The sequence below is a fragment of the Pistacia vera genome, unplaced genomic scaffold (genome assembly GCF_008641045.1).
Source record: "Pistacia vera cultivar Batoury unplaced genomic scaffold, PisVer_v2 Contig35, whole genome shotgun sequence".
Taxonomy (NCBI): Eukaryota; Viridiplantae; Streptophyta; class Magnoliopsida; order Sapindales; family Anacardiaceae; genus Pistacia; species Pistacia vera.
In genome coordinates, this window is record NW_022196168.1 from 1,622,271 (window position 1) to 1,637,634 (window position 15,364).

At 41.8% G+C, this 15,364-nt stretch overlaps 1 protein-coding gene across 1 annotated transcript; it reads right to left on the minus strand.

The window, feature by feature from the left end:
- Window positions 1–12,497: 12,497 nt before the first annotated feature.
- LOC116139347 (poly [ADP-ribose] polymerase tankyrase-like) lies at window positions 12,498–14,279 on the minus strand. Its single transcript, XM_031425026.1, has 6 exons — window positions 14,062–14,279; window positions 13,629–13,720; window positions 13,418–13,496; window positions 13,227–13,321; window positions 12,800–12,895; window positions 12,498–12,719 (listed from the first exon to the last, which is right to left on the minus strand). The coding sequence occupies exons 1-6, from the start codon at window positions 14,231–14,233 to the stop codon at window positions 12,633–12,635; spliced, it is 621 nt and encodes a 206-aa protein (XP_031280886.1). The 5' UTR covers window positions 14,234–14,279; the 3' UTR covers window positions 12,498–12,632.
- Window positions 14,280–15,364: the final 1,085 nt, after the last annotated feature.

The window sequence follows — 15,364 nt, forward strand, 5'->3', positions numbered from 1 at the left end:
TGATTTGACTAGTCTTGAGGAACGCTTGTTCGAATTGCGAATGGCAAACGGCTGAAATAACATAAAGTTCACGGTCTAACTCGACCAGCGAACTGAGTGGAGGTCGCGATGTGGACCTTTGAGAATTGCACGAGCGACCTGAGGTGATCATCCCCTAAAGGTCCAACGACCTAGGTTGGATTCTGCTTAGTGCTATACCAACTTGCTTTGAACTTTATCCATCACTCGCAACCTGAAAATACTTAGGATATTTTCCGTCGAAAACTGGGAATCACTTCGCTTTGAGCTCAATACACGGAGATGAATGTTTCATTCAAACGACCTCTTCAGATGTTTTCCGTTGCGCTTGACAGCTGACCTGGTCAATAAAGTAAGTTTTATCTGACAGACGTGTCTTTACGCAATAAGTGTTAATCATGAGCATTAAATGCAAGTCATGTTGAAACGACATTCTCTTTTAAAGCATTAAATGCAGATGAGGGCGCATTTAATGTGGAGGAGATAACCACGCCGACGTTTGGTGTCTCCAATGGAGGGAAACGTTGATTGATCTCCACAAAGCGTGAAGGTTACTCTTCATGAGGACTGGTGACACGTGGTCGCATCCAACGGCTAGGAACGTGTCCCGCCCAAGCGTCGCTTGCAAAGGAAGCCAAACGTCGCCTTTTTCCCTATAAAACCCTAAGCCGACTTCAAGCTTTTCACAGAACTCGAATCTTTAGAGAGAAAAACAGAGTTTTTGCACTCAAGAAATCAGTTCATCCTTCTTCCAGTTGATGGGCACTCGCCGTTACAACAGAACGTTCGTCCCTAGCAACCAAGAGGTAAAAAAAACTCTTGCTTTTTTTTTTTTTTTAATTATTTCTATTAAAAACTCAGTTTTTTACAGCAATGGTGGGTATGAATGTCTGGTAAACTTACACGATGCACATTCTTGGATAGTAAAAAGGAACACTCTTAAGAGTTAAAAACCTAGGGCATAGATCCTTGGGAACCCATTCTCAAGGATGTTTAGGGTTTTTAGGGGTTAAGGAAGGGAAACTAGGGTTTCTTTTACTTTTTCAAGTCGTCGTACGAAACACTGTGTACGGAGACTAAGTCACCTCTACGTGTTGCACTTTTTCAAGCTTTAGGAGCAATGGACGCTTTAGAGATGAGGGCAGCCGAAGGGACAAGCTCACAGCCCCCGAGCACCTCGGCAGGTCCCGAACAGGCGGTACTATCAGCAGCCACTACAAACGAAATTCAAAAGGTGGTAGATCAGTTTGCGATCAATGTAAACGTCTACCAGCACAGTTCGCACACCGCTCAGGACCCTCCAAAGGGAATGACTGCAATCTCAGAAGCAATTTTCAAATGCGGGGTGATGATACCCTTTCACCCCTTCATCAGGTCAATCCTCGATCACTTCGAGGTCGTGCCATTTCAACTAATGCCTAATGCGTATATAATGGCAATTGTTATATATATCGCATGCCGCAAACACAGACTTGGTGAGTTAACAGTGTTGGAACTTGCATGCGCTTACTTTCTAAAGAAAAGCAAGGACAAGGATTCTTTTTACCTCTCAAAGCGATCTACGATCGAGGGAGGGATATTTGGTTACCTCAGCAATGTTGGGGCTTACGACACCAAATATTTCTTCTTCGAGTACGATGCCGTTTGTAAATTTAGGGAGCCAAGTAGGTTCTTCCCTTTTAATTTCCAAACTAACTATCATTTCCTTTAACTCTCCTTTGATAATTAAGACTAATGTAATTTTTGCTTTTTCGTAGAGAACAAAACGATCAGGTTGTCGGCTCTGGTGGATTTCAACCACATCAAGGCGTTTGATCGTTTACCTTATCAAAGTCATGACGCAAGACTACTCGTGACCATTGCCAACCTACGGAAGTATGGTTTTTTCAATCCCGAGGCATTTGGAAGCTCTAGCTCGTAAGTATCTTCATATCCAGAAGAACTTTTTTAGACTTGTACCAAAGATGACTTTTTCGCTAACACATTTTCATGGCGTGCAGCGACCATGCCACCAAGGGTTCCAAAGCCACCGACGAAGGCTGGGGGATTTGTGTTCCCCCAGGTCAACCCGACTGAGCCAGCCGAAGTGACCCCCGGTGCCATCCCAACAGGAGGGATACAGATTAGTGCCGAAGGGCAACCATCCACGAAGTAACGCGAAGAAGCTCCCCAACCCGTGGTTGCTCGTGCCACGAAACAGAAAACCATGGGCCAGAAGTCCAGGAAAAGGAAACAACTTACCACCGAGGAGGAAACAGAGTCGAAGCGAAAGGGCATTGGGGTGCTGCTATAAAGAACTCAGCCCTATTACGTCATTCGCTCAGGAATACCCCCGAGGGGTGCCCCCAGCACTTCGGCGGCCCCTAGGAGCTCGCGTAAGGGAGAGGGAGTGGCCACGGCTACTCAGAGGAGAGTGGGCAAGCAACGGGTCGCAGATGTACTTGCCCCCTCAAGGCTAGACCCGTTTATGTTGGATTCTCTAGGACAACTGCCAGAGCACTTGCAGCCGATAATATATACCCTGTTGGACTGCCAACTTACGGCGGCCTTTGAGCAGTTCATGGCTTCCCGACCTACTAATCTGGTGGCCACCGCGCTCCAGCTTCATAGTTAGGTAAAGCAACATGTTCTCTTCAAGAACTTTCTAATATTAGCCGATTTCTCAGCTGTTTTAAGATCTTTAGAAAAGGAAACTAACTTTTGTCTCTTTTCTCATGCAATCCCTGCTCGCCCTGACTATAGCTCAACAGAAGATTAATATGGACTCTACTGACATACTTCATGAGCTGAAGAAGGAGAATGCCAAGCTAAAACAAGATCTCGCAGCCGTAGATGCAGAGGTAAGAGCGGTTCGCATCCAGGCGGATCAGTACCTGGCAAAAAGAGATTCTGCTATTCGGGCTACGAACTTTCAAAAGGTTGAGCTCAAAAAGAGAGACGGGGACAACAAGGAGCTCCAACGGACGATGGCGAGGCTCACCAAAGAGTTGAGCGAGAGAGAAAATGAGTTGAGGGTGAGCACCGATCACACAAAGGCGGCGGAGGAGAATCAAGCTCAGCTATGGAAGAACTCTAAAAAACAAAAGAGGGCGATGGAGGGGGACCTCGAGTTGCTTCAGAGGCGAGTCACTTTTTTGACCGAGCAGATGAAGTAACAAAGCCTTAAGCTTCAGAGGAAATCTACTCATTGGGCAATACAAGCTATTTATAGCTTGCGATCGAGGAATCTGGAAATGGACATCTCCGACCTCCCGGACGAATATTAGTCCATTCTTGTTTCCATGCTCTAGGCTAAAAAGGTTGAGCAGTAGAAGGAATATGAACCTCCTCCGGAAGATGATCAGCCGGAAGCAAACATTCCCGAAGATCGAGCGGATGATCCGGAGGTTGATGATCATCCAGAGGATCGGGAGGTTGCACCCGGGGGGCCTGGAAATGAAGACCAATGATCGATTTCTTTTCTGTTCTTGTAGTTTTTCCAGCTTAACTTTTGTAGCTCTTTGTTGTCTTTTGTACACATTTGCCCAATATATGAAAGAAACTTTTGGCCACCTGCGATAGTACTTTTATAACTTAAGCACTTCACAAAAAAAATATAACTTATCTAACCATTGAACTTGTAAAGTGTTATAAAGAACAAGATTATTAAAAAAGACTTGAGATCACAACATAAGTTTCTCTTCGAGAAGAAGTGGAATAATCTTATTCATAATACTTACAAGAATGAAAACTTTACAAGTAAAAAGGAAATGATCAAAGCTATAAATGAGTTCGAAATTACTGATAATAAGGGCAAAGATGTTCAGTATTCCAAGCCCGCGGCATTTCAGAACCGTTAAGCCTTTTGAGGTGGTATGTTCTGGGTCGTATTACCTTAGCAATGCGATATGGACCTTCCCAATTAGGTCCCAATACCCCCGCTCTTGATTCCCTTGTGCCGAGAAAGACTTATTTTAAGACTAGGTCGCCAACCTAAAAGTCCATTCTCCTAACTTTAGGGTCGAAAAATCTTTTTACCCGCTATTGGTAGGGCTATCCTTAACCGAGCTTTGTTGCGGTGTTCTTCAACCAAGTCCAGACTTGCACGTAAGAGTGCTTCATTGTCTGCCTCATTAAAAAATTTTCTTCAAAGTGAACCAGTTCCTACTTCCATTAGAACCATCGCCTCACAACCATACGCTAGCGAGAAGGGTGTTTCTGAAGTAGAGGTTCTCGAAGTTATTCTATATGCCCATAGAACTTCTAGAAGATCATCAGCCCAATTGCCCTTGGTTGCGCCAAGCTTGGCCTTCAATATGTGCTTAATAGTCTTGTTAACAGCTTCAACTTGACCATTAGTCTGTGGCCTTGCTACTGAGGCAAATTTCTTATGAATCCCCAGCTTGTTGCAAAACTGCTTGAATTCCTCGTTGTCAAACTATTTCCCATTATCAGAGATGAGTATATGAGGAATCCCATAGCGACACACTATGTTATTGAAGACGAAATCTTTGAGCTTCTTGGTAGTGATCGCGACCAAACGCTCGGCTTCGACCCACTTAGTGAAATAATCCACTGTGACTACTACATATTTGACGCCCCTTTTACCAGTTGGCATGGGCCCAATGAGGTCAATTCCCCACATAGAGAATGACCTAGGACTAGTCATTGTCGTCAGCTGGTGGGAAGGAGCTTGTGGGACATTCATGAATCTCTAGCACTTGTCACACTTCTTCACAAAGTTAAAGGTGTCCTCGTGAAGTAAAGGCCAATAATATCCCTGATAGATAATTTTATTGGCGAGAGATCGTGCAGTAGTGTGATTACCGCAGATCCCTTCATATATTTCTCTCATGATGTAGGCTGCTTCATCATCGGTTACACATCAGAAGAAGGGGGTGCTAAACCCTCGCTTGTACAGTTGATCCCCGATAAGAGTGTAACGAGCAGCTCTAGTTCGCAGGATTTTCACCTCAGTCTTATTGCTGGGCAAAGTCCCATCTCGGAGATACTGAATAATTAGAGTCATCCAAGAAGTAGGTTCAGTTGTAGCTACGGCTTGCTCAGGCGAGTTGATGTTGAGTACTTTGATGTACCGAACTGGAATGTTGTCCGGGGCATCAGAGTCAGAGAGGAGGCTATTTTTGCTAAAGCATCTACGACAGAGTTATTGTCTCTCGGGATTTGATTGATCACATAATGCTTGAAAGGCTTAAGCGCGGCCTTAGCTTTCTTCAGATAGCTAACCATGTTCTCTTCTTTGGCTTGATATTCTCCCAAAATCTGATTAACAACCAGCTAGAAGTCGTTATAGATGTCAATCATTTCTGACTCCATTTCTCTTACTAGTTGCAGACCAGAGCGCTTCATACTCGACCTCATTATGCGTAGCTTTGAATTTGAACCTAAGGATTCCATGAGTTCGAGTCCCTTCCAGACTGAGGAGTAGAAGTCCAGCTCTGGCTTTTCTTATGTTCGAAGACCCATCAACATATAGGCTCCAGGTTGACAAGTTTCAAACAATTTCCTTGACAACTTCGCTAGTTGACTGTTTGGGCTCTCGATCTGGCTGATAAGAAAACTTCGAAATAAAATCAGCGATAGCCTACCCTTTGATTGTTGTCCTCGATCTGTAATGCAAATCAAATTAGCTTAATTCCATGGCCCATTTTAGCAACTTACCTGAAGCGTCCTACTTCTGAAGAACTTTCTTGAGTGGGTAGTACTTGGTCAGAATATGGATGGTTTGAGCATGGAAATAAGGTCGCAGCTTCCTATAAGCGATCAGCAAGGCATAGGCCAATCGTTCCATCTCTAGATACTGCATTTTGGCGTCCAATAGTAGCTTGCTTGTGTAATACACTAGTCATTGAACTCTTCCCTCTTCCCGGATGAGAGCTGCGCTGATCGCATATTGAGAGATGAACATGTAGAGAAATAAGATTTCATTGGGAAGAGGCTTGGATAGAAGAGGTGGCTTTTAGAGATGTTCTTTTATGCTCTGGAAGGCTTGCTCACATTCTATAGTCCATTCAAACTTCTTGTTAGCCCTGAGTATATTAAAGAATGGCAAGCAACGATCTGTCACTCTTGATATGAAGTGACTAAGAGCCACTATTCTCCCATTCAAGCTCTGAACTTGCTTCCAATTGGCGGGACTTTTCATATCTAGGAGAGCTCGGATCTATTTGGGGTTGATTTCAATTCCCTGATGGTTAACCATATATCCCAGGAATTTCCCTGAGGATACTCCAAATGAACACTTAAGAGGATTAAGCTTTATTCTATATCTCCAGAGTACGTGGAACATCTCAGCAAGATGAGTTATGTGATCCGAAGCGACATGCGACTTGACCAACATGTCATCGACATAGACTTCTATTTATTTCCCGATCTGCTCAAAAAACATACGATTAACCAAACGCTGGTAGGTTGCCCTAGTGTTCATCAAACCGAAGGGCATGAGCTTATAACAGTACAGTCCTCGATCTGTGATGAACGAGGGTTATACATCGGGATCTGATTATACCTCAAGTAGTCATCCATAAAGCTTAACAGCTTGTGCCCAAAGGTGGCGCCGACGAGCTGATCGATCCTAGGCAAAGGGAAACTGTCATTCGGAAAGGCTTTGTTGAGATCAGAGAAATCAACGCAAGTTCGCCACTTGCCGTTGGGTTTCTTCACCAAAACCAGATTGGCGACCCAACTCAGGTAATGAGCTTCCCGAATGAACCCGTTTGAAAGGAGCTTATTCACCTCAACTTTAAGAGCAGCATAACGCTCTGGGTCCATGGCTCTTCTCTTCTAGCGAACTGGCTTGACCGTGATGTCGATGTTGAGTGCATGACATATTACATTTGGGCTAATCCCAACCATATCAGCATGAGTCCATGCAAAAAACATCGATATTACATTTGAGGAAGCTCGTTAAATCTACAGCGAGCTGAGGATTGAGATTACTCCCGATTCTCAATACTTGTGTCGGCTCACTCTGGTCGATAGATACCTTAGATAGAGACTCAACCAGCCTACTATGGGAATACTCCTCCTAAACACGAGGATCTATGCTGTCTTCCACTAGACCCGATTATGGTTCGATCTTGTTGATCGCTATAGCTTGCTCGGGAATGCCCACCGACCTCTCTTTCCCTTTGCATGTCATCTACACTACTCTCACATAGTAGTCGTGAGATTTTCTCTGAGACCTTTTCATTTCCCCATACCCTGTTGGAGTGGGAAATTTCATCTTCAGATGATAGATGAAGGTGATAGCCTTGAAACTTCATAGTAGAGGTCGTCCTAGAATGCCATTAAAAGTGGATGGACAGTCTACCACTAAGAATTTCGTCATCTTGGTCACTTCATTGGTCTCACCCAAAATGACAGGGAGCGCGATCGTACCCTTGGGAATCAGATGATCCCTAGTAAAACCATAGAGAATGATAAAGGCAGGCTTCAGATCTGCCTCGTCCAATTGCATTTCCTCAAAAGCTCGCTGAAATAGGATGTTCACAGTGCTACCATTGTCCACTAGCATCATGTGGACTTTGCACCGACTTATTTCAAGCGCGATGATGAGTGCATCCTCATGGGGATGATGCAATAGCACCGCGTCTTTCTCTGAGAAGGTAATCTCTTCTTCTCTGCCAACCTTAGCAGGTCGCGACATCATGTTCATCACACTCACGGGGTCATGGCGAGCTTCTCAAGCGTACCTTTCCTAAGCACCTCGAGAATTCCCCGCGAGGTACGTTCCTCCAAAAATGATCCCCATGAAGTAGATACCCTTATGACCATAGCATTTCTTCCCCTGGTCCCTTTGATCCTCCTCCCGAACAGGAGTCGAATCATCAACATACTCCTTGAAGTGCCCCTGTTTAATAAGGTCTTCGATTGCTTGCTTAAGAGCTCGACACTCATTGGTGTGGTGCCCATTATCCTGATGATAATGACAATATTTTTTGTTGTTTCTTGCTGAAGGGGGGTTGTTCATAGGCACCAACTCTCCGAGCAAGCTGACCTCTTCTGACTTATCAAGAATAGCTAATACTGACATGTTCAGAGGAGTATTCTAATTCTTGTCGCGGTCATGACGAGGAACATGACATAAGATATCTTGGGCTCAAACCGTTATTTCTTTCCTTTCTGCTGATCGTCATTAGCCAATCTGCGATCAGCTCTTCTACTACCCTCCCCCCAGTTAGGAGCACTAGTCAAAGGACCAGGGTCATGGCGATTAAAAGCGACCATAGAATTCTCTATTCAGAGGTACTTCTCAGTAAGGTCGTAAAAGCGGGTGAGGAAAATGTCGTCCTCGGATTGTAGCTTTTTCCACAGGTCGGTATGTGGGCAAACTCCCACAATAATGAGAGTTCGAACATATTCTTCAGGTGTGTTAGCCACCTTGTACAGCTCCCTGTGGAACCTGTCAATGTAGGACTGGAGGGATTCACTCTCCTTCTGTTGTATGTTGCTCAGATAGCTCAATGGCATTGAGAACTTCCTATTCGCCTGGAAGTGTCTTAAGAATAACGAGCTCATCTACTGGTGTGTTGTCGTAGGCAACCAAGATTAAAAACCTTCCTAACCTAACTACTGAACTGTAAATAGGGTAAGCAAGGGTCGATCCCACGAAGAGTGTCTAGCCGAATTTTCGATGATGTGAATAAGGCTGGGGGGTTTTGAGTAAAACAGAAAACAATCTTAGCAAAAACAAAAGCAAAATCAATTCGAATCGAAATCAATTAATATAACGAAACTTGGTCTCTGTCAACATCCACCATCGGAATCTTACAATTGATCATTGATGCAAAAATAAATCAATTCTTGCTTTGAATATTCACCGTTTGAACTATTTTCCAATCGCTCCTTAATTGTAATTAATTAAGAAACAAACGATTTTAATTAATCTTACCATTAAACAACGCTAGACAAGCGCTAAAGATTTAATCTAATGGCAGCCTTAAGAATTAGAGAAATCGATTAAGCTAAACAACACAAACACAAGCGGTTGTATTTAATTTAGTTGAATGTTCTTCTTAAGATTACTAATTCCTGACGCAGCAAATTATTAACCCTAATTGCTTCACAAGTTAGAGGGATCAAACAATTACGGATTTGATATCAAACTTAGCAGTAGATTGCAACAAATAATCCACTAGTAGGCCTCCTAGTAATTAAATGCATCAATCATGAAGATATGCACAGAATAACATTCAATACTCAAACACGAAAATTGAACACTAAAATAAAATAGATTAGATCTCACAGTTGGTTGATTCCGAGGTCTCCGTTTCCTTCGACCAAGTTACAACAGTTTAGCCGCTCATGGCCATAAACAAAAACTCAAAAAGACAGAGAAATTGCAGAGAAGAGAAGAGAGAGGCGTGGTGTGTCTTAAAATCTAATCTGATCTCCCTTTTAAAATCCAATTCAAATCTGGAAAAACTACTCAATCTCCTAAACAAATTCTAATATCCTAAAATAACACTTAGCCTAATCTGATTAATTGGAAATAAAATAAAATAGAGTCCTAATAAAATAGGAAAGTGGTGTTTCCAGCTGTAATTTTCGTGCAATAGGTCTTCAAATCTTCCAATAAAAATCTGCCTATTTGAATTGCATGACAAGGCAGAATGTTCCAGAACGTCCAGTGCAGATGTATCAACTTCAAGCTTGATTAAAACCTTGATGCAGCAAGTATCTCTCCAAACTCAAAACATAAAAGTTGTAGATCTCTTTCTTAGCGTTCCACAGCATTTTGAATAATCTCAATCGGAACTCGGATGAGAGAATTATGCCCAGATTACAAAGCAGTGGCGAAACTATCCGAATTCACCTAATTAATTCCGTTTTTCAATTAACACCTCCATTTGCTTCCTAAACCAAAATAAAGTAATAATGAGTACAATTAGGCAACAAATACGTATAAAAGACTAAACATTAAGGGGGGTAAATATGACATTTTGCATTCCCATCATTTGCTGCCACGAGTTAATCCTAGCAGAAGCGATCTAAACCAACGCTTGGTGTGGGCAGTTAGAGTCATTGCTAAACAACGACATTTGGCCAAGTTGGAACTTGGTAAAGCTCCATGAGGTCATTAAACTCATAGAGATGATCCTGCGGATCAGAATTCCCATCAAATGCTCGCATATCGGGCATTCTAAACCTTGACGGGAAAGGAGCAGCTAACACTACTGGAGAAAAGTGAGACGCATCAGCAACCTACCCATGCTCATTTTGCTGAGCTCTAAGCTGATCCAAAGCTCGCTGTAGCTCCTCAATCTAAGGATCACTTTCCGCAATGTGGGTTCGACCCTCACGATTATGGTTGAGGAAAAACCGCAGGTCGGACTCTTCCTCACCTCGATCGGAAGCTCCGGCATACCTTGACACACACTGACTAGAGCTGTGTGAAGGCAATGAATGGTTTGGGGAGTTATCCCGACCTCCACAATGGTCAAAACCGTCCTACGGATGGTAGGGGTTTCCCTCATGACGATGGTCGAGGTCATCCTTTCTACGATAATGGGAATCTCCCTACCTTGCACTCTTGTGGGGGTGCCCATGCGATGTGGCGCGAGACGATTCATGATGCGACATATCGCCAAGTCGCAAAGCCACAGGTATTCTACCTGCTTCACGACTGGTATTCGCTAGTCCCTTGGAGCCCTTTGGCCCATTACCTACCACCTGTTTTCCCTTGTCTTTACATGTTGTAGTGCACGCGGCATGGGCCTTTGCCTGTTTCTGTGCTTTAGCGTGACCTATAGGCATCTTTGGCGGTGGCACCGCCTTGTCGGACTCGAGTGGTACGACCTGATCCAAACGGTTTAACCTTCGGTTAACTGTTTGGAGAGTATTATTGAACCTCTCCAGGTAATTCATCATAGCTGGGTCGAGCTGTGAGCTCGAAGGAATGTCCGTTGTAGTACTTTGCTGAATGGGGGCACTTTAGGAAAAGTGTCATCCTGTACCTGGGGAATCTCCTCGTTGTTGAGGCTAGCTCACTCAGTTTCAAAACCACGAGCCATTTACTAGCGAATAGAACCGATTGATTAGAGATTCCTTATGAAGAGCGGATACTAAATCAGGCTCTTTTTCTAGCACCAAACTGTTGATGCTTAATTTTTGACACCAACTATTTGCACGTGCAAAGTGTTAAGCTGATTTAGAAATTACACGTGAATGGGAAATGAAATAAATAAATGGGAGATGATTTTTAAAGTGATTCGGATGCTCAAAGAGAATCCTACGTCCACTGCCTTTTTATAAATGAGAGATTACAATCAGGTTGCGTATAACGATCAGAGAGTATAAATACAGTGAGGAAGAGTGAGTGTTTTTTGTTATTAGAATCCCGAAAATTAGAGGGGAGCCCTCTATTTATAGTAAGAGATTTCTGGGTAATAATTACAAATTTGTAAGCGGGCAGGTGCCGTACAGTTCCTACCCTACTTTCCATTAGCTGATTGTACATGAGATATCCTTAAATCGCGCATGGCTTGGGCAAGTGGACGACTCCTAACCACTCATAAACAAAATCTTTACTTGTTAAGTTGATGACAACCTTACTCCTTCCCTCTTTAGACGACATGGCAGCGCTTGAGCAATATAAAACCTTCCTAAACTCTGATTGGTCCTTGCTGACGTAAGTTTGCGACAGTCCTGATTTCTTAGGCATAACAATTATATTATTCAAAAGGTTCTGAATTCAAATTCCTCTTCAGTTGCTAATAGGGATAGTAACTGGAGCTCTTACCTGATCAATAATTTTAGAGTTCCAATAGATTAATTGAAATATACGTAAACTAGCTCTCGTTCAAAATAAATAAATAAAAAGTAACTAATCGCAATTTAAATGCAATTTGATATTATATCACCAAAAAATTTTAATTGCGAAGCTCAGACAAGCCCGATAATGGTTTACGTGCTTGAGAATATGCTCAAAAAAAATAATTATAGCAGCATAAATTAATTTGTATGAAAAGCTGTTATAAAATATTTGCATTTGTATTATTTTTCGTATGAAAGCACAACATTGGTGGTGCCGGGACAAGCTGGCCACACTTGGGTGGTCTGACATATACCGCTAGGACCAAAAAATTTCCTCTTAAAGTGCTTAAACTATTTTATTCTGCCCGTTCCCTAGTAAGAGATTCTTGCACTGACCAAGCTCAACTCAGTTATACCTTGGCTTTAAAATTACACCATTTGCAGGTTTGAAGAAATTCCATACATTCATTGTCATCTCCATGAATTTCAAAAGCTTCAGGCATCCAAGCAACCATAAAATTTTGAAACCTGAAATGGCTTATGGTAACGCAAAGCCAGGTGTCAATATTAACTACTGATTTCAAATGAATATTGTCAAGCATACATCAAATATGACAAAGGAAAAAACTATCACTTATATAAGAATTTGTTTATATTAAGTATGTTCCCTCATAAATAAGATGTATAGAACAGTTATCTGCTCCCTTGTTCCATTTAGGGTTCTGAGAGCAGTAGAAAGAAAATATTTCTCTGCATCTAAAACTTGCTGTAACCTAACTATGAAAACAACTAAAAACAGCACCCAAAAGCAAAAAGGTTTACTATTTTCAACTATCAGGTCAAGGTGACTGGCAAGCCTAAGCATTAGCGTTAGCATTAGCATTAGCAGCAGCTTCCAAGATTCTCCTAGCCTCAGTGTGAGGATCAGCTAGCTCGCTTGGGATCTGCCAAATAATTACCAATAAGAAACTAAAAGATGACAAAACAAAATAACAGAATCATAAAAATCCTTTAGTAGACTAACCTTCCCATATAAGTTTGCCTTTGTAGGAGAAGCACCAGAATCTAGCAACAATCTTATAACATCTTCATGTTCACCTCTTGCCGCGTGATGAAGAGGCTGTAAAGGTAACACCCAAACAATGTGAATAACAAGTCCATGTAACAAAGGGTTTTTGGTGAAAAAGGCCAAAATTAAACAGTTTATTCCACCTAATCTAATCATTTTGGTCATCATAAATCCTGGGCAACACCGAAGGGAAAACCCACTTCACTATTCCACCTAAGAAAACAAAAGTCCGTAAATAATTTTAGTTTACTTACTTTGTAGTCAACCTAGTCCAGAAAAAAGAATTGTCATTTTATAATTGACCGAAGTATTAATCAGCTAATTCAACTTTCAAACTCCCTAATAAAACTTGAAATGGATTCAAGGTTTAGAGAATACTCACAGTATCACCTTCTGCATCAACCGTTTCCAACATCCTTTTCACACGTTCTGTGTTGTTAGCACTGTTAATGAGAAATTGTACTATCTCAATAAATCCTGCAAAATTATTCAGCAAATAAATTAATATGATATAAAAAATTTCAATGTAAAAATCATTAGGACATGACGATAATAACAAGTATTATAGCCCACCTCCAGCAGAAGCATCATGCAGAGGTATTGCTCCATCTTCATCCCTAACCTCCATATTAGCCCCTCTTTCCAAGAGTAACTATAAAAAGAGAAAGAACACACTCAAATCATAGAGTTTTCTGGCACTCAAAATTTAGCGAGAAACCTTGCCCAAAGTTTCACAGAATTTATCAAAAACCCTCTTTCTAATCGCAAATATAAGAAAACTGACCTGGACACAAGGCACGTAGCCATATAGACAGGCCAGATGGAGAGCAGTGTCTCCATCTTCAACCGGTTCATCAATGCTACCACTCAAGTTATCTGCGGCAATTCGAAACAAGCATCAGAACACAGGTTACATGACAACCAGCCAAAAAAGTTACAAATTACTTTTTCCTTGTATTTAAGGTACAAAATACAAACAAAATGGTGTGACTCACACCAGCCAAATGCTCAAATCCAGCCACTCTTCACACTTAAATCAATTCCAAGCACCATATTAAATAAAACCTTAGTAACAAATTGTGGTCATTTAGGTCACAATGTCATGAAGTTACAATAAATAAGCAATAACTTTAATTGATAGATAAAATCCTAGGGTTCAGTGATGGCTGAAGCATTGAAAGCGAAAAATAAAGAAGGAAAAGAACAAAGAGAAAAACCTAGAGCGAGACGGAGGGCTTGAACGTCACCGAGCTGAGCGGCGGCGGCGAGTTCACGGAGATGCGGAGGAGTGTCGGATTCGAGGTCGATATTGACGCCATCTTCTTCGAAGAGAGCATTGTCCTCTTCGTTATCATCTTCTTCCATCATTCCATTGCGCGGTACCGCCATTACTCTTTCTATCTCAATTAATTTTAAGTTTATGCTCTTGATTCTTTCAATAGGAAAACAGCAAGAGCTTCTAAAAGGTCCAAGCTTTCAAGCCTAGGGTTTTGTCAGTCAGATCTTTGTCGGGTCGGGTCGGGCACAATCCACATCACCTTTTTATATAAACAGGCTGAACCCTTTTTTTTTTTTATCAAAGAAAGCCCTTTTTTTCCCGAGAAAAAAATTCATTACCCCCCTACAGTTTTAGAAAACATATTCTAGTATAACTATGACTTTTTTAATCAAATTGCCCCCAAGAATTTCATAAATGCATTTCACAAATGGCACCCTAATAGTTTGCCCCCAGTTTGTTTAACTTTTCAAATTATATTCTATTCTACTATCTATTCTAAACAGTAAAAATATGTTTGTTTTAATATTGACTATTCAATTCAAAATCCAATCATATTTTATTCAACTCAAAACATTTAACAATTACCTTTCACAATAAAAGTTTATAAATTAACAAAAACACTCTACCCACCCAAGTCACAGTTACTTGCCAGCAACCACTGCCGACCACCACCAACGCCAAAACGATGCACGATCGATCGGATCTGGCCAATCGTGTGCCGATCTAGCCGATGATGACAACATTATATTGGCCGTTGTTGACGACCAGATTCTGACCATAGATCTGGCCATTTCCGACCAGACACACAATGGATCTGGTTGAAAAAGGCCAATTCAACACACGATCAGCCAAATCCAGTTGGTCGTGCACCGTTCCAAAGATTGTCAGCCACCGTTCGGTGGTGGTGGCCAGTTGTCGGCAGTGGATTGGGTGAGTGGGGGTGTTTTTGTTAATTTATAAACTTTTATTGTGAGGGATGTTAACTAAATTAACAAATGTAAGGGTTAAAAATAATTAGCTTATTGTTTTTATCCATATTCTCAATCCTATTCTTCAAATGTTGTTTGGCACGTTATTCCCAAAATATTAGTCTTTTTTTTAATTACTTTTAGACCCCGTAAGTTTATTCATTTCATTAAATATCCCCCAGGAAAAAAGTTTAAAAACTAACAGAAACACCCCCACCCACAATACTTGCCAGATTCCGACAACCACCGCCGGTGGTAGCCGGAATCTGTCAC